At 33.8% G+C, this 8206-nt stretch overlaps 1 protein-coding gene across 1 annotated transcript; it reads right to left on the reverse strand.

Moving 5' to 3' along the window:
• Positions 1 to 286: 286 nt before the first annotated feature.
• Positions 287 to 2014, reverse strand: LOC113051931 (uncharacterized). Its single transcript, XM_026216122.1, has 6 exons — positions 1935 to 2014; positions 1429 to 1776; positions 967 to 1326; positions 752 to 856; positions 621 to 655; positions 287 to 358 (listed from the first exon to the last, which is right to left on the reverse strand). The coding sequence occupies exons 1-6, from the start codon at positions 1975 to 1977 to the stop codon at positions 308 to 310; spliced, it is 942 nt and encodes a 313-aa protein (XP_026071907.1). The 5' UTR covers positions 1978 to 2014; the 3' UTR covers positions 287 to 307.
• Between the last annotated feature and the right edge of the window lie 6192 nt (positions 2015 to 8206).

The following is an 8206-nucleotide window of genomic DNA, read 5'->3' on the forward strand; positions in this document are numbered from 1 at the left end:
GTGTTGTTGATACATCTGTTCAAATCTGACCAGATGAAGGCATGTTACAAAAACTTTGGATTCAGTTTTGCTCTGTTACCTTTCTGCCCTTTTCTCAGGAAAGAAAATTCATGAACAAAGCTGTAAGTAAAGCAATGGGAAATCAGAATCCTAGTCAGAGGAGCAAACACAGAGCATATATGTATATATATATATTTTATTCAAATATAGATGATGTATAATAGGAGATAGATATAGATATAGAAGTCAAATTTCACATCTCACATTTCATAACCAGTTTTTTATTTTATTTCAAGTCTTCTAAATGTTAAAGACGTTTGTGAAACACTGTATAATGTACAGTAGTGGTGACATCAGCCTGAAACAGAACCAAAGTTAACAATGAGACATTGTTTTAATATCATGATTTTGGACATACTGACTAATTAAAATATAAATGGGAAAAACTAATTTAATGCAGTATTTAAGCATTTCCACTTTATATATATATATATATATATATATATATATATATATATATATATATATATATATATATATATATATATATATATATATATATATATATTGGCATAAAGCATACTTAACATTAAGCTCTGAGAGCAAGAATATGGGCTTACCATTGATTTATCCAGCACAATGTAGGGGATTCCATCTTGAATGAACAATAAGAATCAATGTTGCACTGCACTGAAACTGATATTGATTTTACTATTATGACTTGAAGGGTGATAAAGCATGTACATCTTACCTTTTTGCCAGTGCATGTGCAACTGTGAACCCAGAATTATGATCACAATCACAGATAAACAGTTTGCAGATGCTAAAACTAGGGTAATTGTGCTCCATGGTTTATCTTTAGATATGAAAAAGACAACATCATTTTTCAAAGATATTAATTATGCAGCAACATCATGAGCCCATGATTATAATTATTATTATTTATTTAGTAAAATTAATGGATACCTGGACTAGGCAAATCAGGTTTTCTTGCATCTCCAAACAGTATCTGTCCACATGCAGCCACAGCGCAGTAGTAAATCCCAGCATCAGAGTGATTGAGGTTTCTCTTGGGCAGGCTGTAGATACATTTGTGTGCAGTAGAGTTCACATCAGAGCTCCTCTCACATTGAGCGTTCCTGCGCTCCTGAGTGAATATCATTCCTGGAGGAGATTCTCCAGATTCACGTCTGAACCAGTAGACGTTGTGTTCTCCTGCACAGCTCTGAGTGAGGACAGTGCACTGAAGTCCCACTGCAGAGTCTTCTGGATGCACTGGATCTAGCACAGCTGTCTGATGGTCAGACTGCATGTTCAGGTGTCTGCCTAAAAACACAATAAACAACAACGACATGATTGTCATTTGACCAGACACAATGTGCTACAATACATGTACCACAGTAAAATGCAAGAAAACATTCTGTTTACCTTTAACAATGAGATCTGTGGCTTGCCCAAATGTGAACTTGTATATATATTTAATATAATAGTATGTTGCAGTGTCTGATTCTTCTACATTTGTGATGCTTAGATTAAAACTGCCAGCATCTTTTGTTACAAAAAAGCGATTATGTTTGTCAAAGTCATTTTCAATAACGGCAGGTAAAGCTAGATATGATGAAGTGATTAAAAGGGGTTTCTCTCCAGCTCTTTGTTTGACCCAAGCAACAGTGGTTCTTGACTCTTTTGAAAAAATACAGGTGAAGTTAACTCTGTCTCCAGCTTGAACAATCTTCAGATGATTCTGAGTCACGATGTTTCCATTATCTGAGCTGCCTAGAAATGTAATAAGAGAGCAGTTAGCATTTCCTGCTGTACAGATTTGTTCAGACACATTGAAAACAAGTATGATGTCTATACATTTTTTTGTTTTTGTTTTAGCTCATTTAGTCTAAGTGTCTGAAATTAACAGAATAAAAAAAATAGAAACTTACACTTTAAAAGGTAAAGCATTAGTATAAAAAAATGCTGCATCATTTTTTTTCACATCAGCTCCAAACAAGTTAAATCATCTAGAGGGAAAAAATAAAAATAAAATAAATAATTATTGCTATTCTGCATTATTATAAAATTATGCAGTTTAGTTTGTCACATAATTCCTATAATTTTTTTTTTTTACATTTTACAATAAGGATCATTAGTCAACATTAGTTAACTACTTTAGTTAACTTGAACTAAGCATGAATAATACTTCTACAGCTTTTATTAATCTAAATGTAAATTTCAACAATTACTAATGCATTATAAAAATTCAAAACTTGTGCTCGTTAACATTGCCATTAGTTAATACACTGTGAATTAATGTACTAACAAGGAATGACTGTATTTTCATTAATGTTAACAAAGATGAATAAATACTGTAATAAATGTATTGTTCATTGTTTGTTCATGTTAATTAGAGATAGAGTGCACTTTATTGTCCTTTTCAGGAAATTTGTTTTTGACTCAGCTGCAGTAGTACATAACATTCACACACACAACACACGCCAAATAATAATTAAAAAGATACATATAATTTAAATATCTTTCAGCTTTACTGTTGACATGCTAAACCAGAATACAGTGTGTCCTCAGGACGGCTCTCTCTCTTCACTCTCACTGAACTCACTTGTACAGTACTGTAAGATACTAGATATATATATTATTGCTGGACAATGATATTATTTAAAAAAATTTAATTGCGATTAATCGCACGATGGTTTGCTATTAATAATTTAGTTATGCACAAAACTAATAATGCACTCAAAAGTAGTGTTTTGTTCTGTTATCTGTCTTTAGTTGCTGGATTATATTTGTAGCAATAGCTAAAAATACATTGTCCGGGTCAAAATGATCCATTTTTCTTTTATGAATTCTAGAATTTCAAGAATTCATTTGGACAACTTTTAAAGTTTTTTGCTCCAACAGATTCCAGATTTTCAAATAGTTGTATCTCAGCCAAATATTGTTAGTCCGATCTTAATAAACCATTCATACATCAATGGAAAGTTTATTTATTCAGATTTCAGATGATGTATAAATTTCCAGGGTCACATTTGGTTTGCAAACACTTTTAGACAGCAGTTTTCCTTTTACATAGTAGCAGTTAAAATATTTATTGTAAATCTTAAATTATAACAGTAATTAAATTTAGTATAAAACAAGCAGAAAAATCTGTCATTGCCAGTACATTAACGTTTTTTATAGAAAATATTTTAATTTTTGTTATAGAAAAACAAGTGAAGTGACATTCAGCCAAGTATGGTGACCCATACTCAGAATTTGTGCTCTGCATTTAACCCATCCGAAATGCACACACACAGAGCAGTGAACACACACACACACTGTGAGCACACACCCAGAGCAGTGGGCAGCCATTTATGCTACGGCGCCCGGGGAGCAGTTGGGGGTTCGATGCCTTGCTCAAGGGCACCTAAGTCATGGTATTGAAGGTGGAGAGAGAGCTGTTCGTGCACTACCCCCACCCACAATTCCGTCCGGCCCGAGACTAGAACTCACAACCCTTCGATTGGGAGTCCAACCCTCTAACCATTAGGCCACGACTTCCCACGAGTTCAGTGCCTTGATCATAACATTATAACAGGCATCTTCCTATCAGAGTCCTGAACGATCGTGGGACCCATCGCAGCAGAGTGCAGCGCGGGACAACACTTGATGGGCGGGTAGAGACTTGTGTGTGCGGGATCTGGGAGAATAATTAGAGTATCCTCAAACTAGGCAATCTTTACCCCCAAAGCCTGGTTTGTTTGTGCTAACGGCACGGGAGTGCAGATCTTCTGATACTGAACATGCTGCATGATTTCGTGAATATTTCTGAGGAGCAAAAACGATAGATGTGTACAGCAATATATTGTGAGATGGCCGTGTGTTGCTGCGTTCTATACGACTCCAAATAAACCACAAAGTTAACAAAACAATGCACTCCACTATGCTAAACAAGTGCTTCTCTGCTGTACTCGTACTATCGTAAACTTCCTATTTCCCATTTATGAAGTTGTGATTATGAGGTTGTTGCATTATTTTCTGTTAAAAATAGCACACACACATTACAATAACTACATCTTTCTATTTAAAATATCAATATATACAGGTAAAAATATTTTTTGTAATGGTTGCCCTTACAAAGTGGTACTCTATAACATTTCCCTGATGGCAAAAGTTTATACATTGGAAATAAAACATGGCTAGGATCACTCACTATTGTTTGTGCATTCTTAAGAAACTGCGACTCATTAATTAATTGAAGTGATCTGTACCTACTCTCTTATACCTGTAACTTTCATTGCAGTTTTAACAAGATGTGCAAGCTGCGATTTTAATTAGACTGAAAGGTTGCCATACCAAGCTTGCATCCAATAGTTTAATAGACTACCTAAGACTGCTTGATAAAATAGTTAAATAATTCTCAGATTTACAACAAACAACCCAAGTCTTCTTAAAAAAAAACAACCATTGTTGGAACTTAAAACAGAGTTTATTAACCTGATAACTGTCACTCATGTTTTTGAAGATAGACTTGAATGTGCATGATACAAACCTAAATTTTTATATTTCATGACTGAAAACATTTTGTAACATGATTTTGATGTGCCATTTACATGGTAATGCAATGTCTGATTTTAAAATGGGTTTTGAAGGATGAATTTTGAGATTTTATGTTTTCAAGTGATATATAACTTCTGATGATTTCTAAAATGTGATAGAGAAAAAGGCAACGAGGAAGTCTTTTTTTTTAAACAAAGGTCAAAGCTCCTTTTGTAATGTAGATTTCTGAGGGTGCACTCTTGTCATAAATTGATCTATTACTTTTTCTACATAATGTTTAACAAAAAATATTGGTATAATATATATTTGGGAGTCTTAGACCTTTCCAACGATATATAGTTTGCCAAGATTAGATTAAATTTGATTATAATATAGGATAGTCAACGTAGGCGGGGTGACATTTAACAGGTTAATGTGGGCTAGTAATACATAAACTAACATTAACTAATGGAACCTTAAAAAAAAAAAAAAAAAAAAAAAAAAAAAAAAAAAAAAAAAATATATATATATATATATATATATATATATATATATACATGATCAAAAATGTATTAATTTACATAGTATTTTGTAAAATAATGCAAGTCTTTGTTTTCTACATTGTTGTGTCATAGAGAAATAGAGATAGTTACCTAAATAAATCTCCTCTTCTTCTTTGTACTGGTTGACTGAATGAATAACCCTTCTCCTATAAATATTTTGACAGAGCTGGATTTACTTGATTATAGTAAATGAAAAGATTGGATTCAAGTGTAAAAAAAGAAAAGAAAAAAAAGGACCAACTCATTATGCAACTCAACCAAACTAAAGTGTGAGGATACTGTATCTGCGGCATGAACTACATTAAAGACGCCCCACTACGAATGCCTTTGATGTGAAAAAAGAAAAAAACACACACCACATGTAACATAAGCAGTCCTTTCATCTAAAGCACACAAACAAACTTACAAATGTCCTTTAAAATTTCGAGTCCTTTCGACAGACAGTGTCGTAAAACTTAAAACATTTTTTTTTACATATTCATAAAACTAGTATAGAATGTTAATGTAGAATTGAACTGTTTTGTCGAACCTTGGTTACATGGGATTCAAACCAGAGCTCCTCACCTCTCAAGTATGTTTCTGTACTACCGAACAAACCTACTGTCTATGAAAACCCATAGATATGAAGCTGGATATGTGGGATGATAACATTCAAAAGCATACATTTTCAAATCTCCCAGTATATTAATATTGTTTTGATGTAATAACATGATATTCTTTTTAGTTTGTGAAAGATGCCTTGAGAATGCACATTTCCTGTGTTTAAACTGACAGGTGCTTGCACTGGGGCCCAAATACCACAAAGCACAGACTCCTCCACGAAGTCACCATATGTCCATGTAAGAATATGTTAGGTCAACTAGAGGAGAAAAGAAAGTATATAATTTCCTGTAGAACAGACTGAGAACAGCTGTGATGAATATCAGCAGAGAAACATTTAACTTTAGACATGACTGGAAAATTAAGTAACTTTCCATTTAGAATTTAGAATGCTTCAGAATTCCCCTGAATACATTGAAATTCTTAAGCATTCTAAATTCTAAATCAAAAGTTACTTTATATAATATATATAGATAGGGTGTATACAATATATATATATGCAGTTTATTAATTTTTTTTCAAGTTTTGTAGATTAATATAAAATATTTTGATCCGATGAAGAATTCTCCAAATATGTATGAGTGCAAACTGTAACAATTTTACTTGCAAGATGTTATTGTGAACCTCTGTGCTTCTGTATGTGTATGTTTGCATGCATGATTGTGCACAGTGTGGTTTGAGCATTTTCCAACCACAGGACTGACCCACTGATGAGTTTCACATCTATCAATGATTACTGCTGGGTGACAAACACATCGTAAAAATAGTAAAAGTTTATTTAAACACTACAAACACCTTATGTGCTCAACTGGGCTTACAAGTTAAAATGTGTGCATTTAACAGGACACAAATTAATTTCCCATTTTACTATTCTGTGTATTTAAATGAACATGCTTTATTAACTTTAATAAAATATAAACATAAAATATTAAATAATCATAAAATTGTAACATTTTCATTTAGGATAATGGAGGCAATAAAATAATAGTGGGAAATAGCGGTAATCTTTAATGTTTTTAGCTGTGTTCAAAGAGGACATAATTTAAAAAGAAAGTGACACAGCCAAGTATGGTGACCCATACTCAGAATTTATTTATGTTTATTTATTTGAATCATTACTGTCAGGGAAATACAGGATTCAGTAGCAGGTAACAGATTTATTATGCCCTCACTGAGCAAATACATCACAAATCACAAATCAGACCAAAGTCATGACAATTACATGCAAGTTAATATATTAGCTATTTAGTTTTTGATTCATGGACCACAAGGGTATCACCATATAGGCCAATAAATATACTTCTGCAACTTTCTCTTTAATGTTTATGTGAAAATATTGCTAACACTATATTCTAGACACATGAGAGGTATATACTGACAATAATTAAAGGGGGGGTGAAAAGCTCGTTTTCACTCAATATCCTGTTAATCTTGAGTACCTATAGAGTAGTACTGCATCCTTCATAACTCCAAAAAGTCTTTAGTTTTATAATATTCATAAGAGACAGATAGTCTGTACCAATTTTTCCTGGAAAAACACGACCGGCTGGAGGCATGAATCAAGAGCGCGAGTAAGCTTTTGCGTTGAGAGCATTTGGAAGCTGAGACATTACCGTGAGGAAAAAAACATCCAAAACAAACCATGGCTAACAGTCAGATTCAGCGTATATTTATGATCCAGAATCAGATCCAGAGGCTGAAATTTAACAAGAGCAGCATCAGCAATCAGTCTCTATGTGGTATGTACTGAAACTGTATATATTTGCTTAGCGGTTTTGGAAAATGTTCCAAAGTTCCACTTTGTCGTCTTTTTTTTTTTAAGCTGTACATGTGGAAAGTGCAGTTTGATGACAACATCGCATGTTGTTTACTTGATGTGCTTACGCACCTATAGCTAAGTTAACAACACAGAGATATTTGAAGCAGTTTTACTCACCGCATGCGGTTCCAACACACGATCGTGACGCTTTTTCGTTGGGACTGCATTATCCTTAAGAAATAAACGATGTGCAAATCCGCCGTCAAACTGGGCCTTGTTTGTAAAACAAGCATCTTCGAAATGCAGGGAACAAACAAATACACTTGCACAACTCCGTTGATGCTCTGTAAAAATAAACAGATTTTACCAGATTTTTTTTGGTAATCTGTGCAGGGTTGTCTTGCCCTGGCAACCAAAAACACACTTCTTTTGTGACATTTCGTGACGCGCTCGCTCTGATCAGTGATTGTCTGTGCTCAGCCTCACTATACGGGAGCGCGCGCTCTTCCGGCAGAAGTGTCCTTACGACCCATATAAGGAAATTCCGCTCCATCTAATGTCACACAGACCCATACTCGAAAAAAACTTTCCGAAACTTGTGACAAACCGGAAGGAGTATTTTTGGAACAAAAATACTCCTTCAAACGTACACCTTAATTTTTGAAACTTTGTCCATGTTTAGCATGGGAATCCAACTCTTTAACAGTGTAAAAAACTCAGTGTGCATGAAATACCATTTCACCCCCCCCTTTAATGTAGT

This window comes from Carassius auratus, chromosome 32 (assembly GCF_003368295.1).
Source record: "Carassius auratus strain Wakin chromosome 32, ASM336829v1, whole genome shotgun sequence".
NCBI lineage: Eukaryota > Metazoa > Chordata > Actinopteri > Cypriniformes > Cyprinidae > Carassius > Carassius auratus.

What these genes read in the sequence shown, in the direction of transcription:
- LOC113051931 (XM_026216122.1), bottom strand. Translation starts at nt 1,977, where the DNA reads ATGATGCAGCATTTTTTTATACTAATGCTTTACCTTTTAAAGT. An exon ending in ACCTGATTTGCCTAGTCCAG is followed by an intron (nt 857 to 966) that starts GTATCCATTAAT and finishes TCATATCTAAAG; the next exon opens with ATAAACCATGGAGCACAATT. An exon ending in GCACATGCACTGGCAAAAAG is followed by an intron (nt 656 to 751) that starts GTAAGATGTACA and finishes TGTTCATTCAAG; the next exon opens with ATGGAATCCCCTACATTGTG.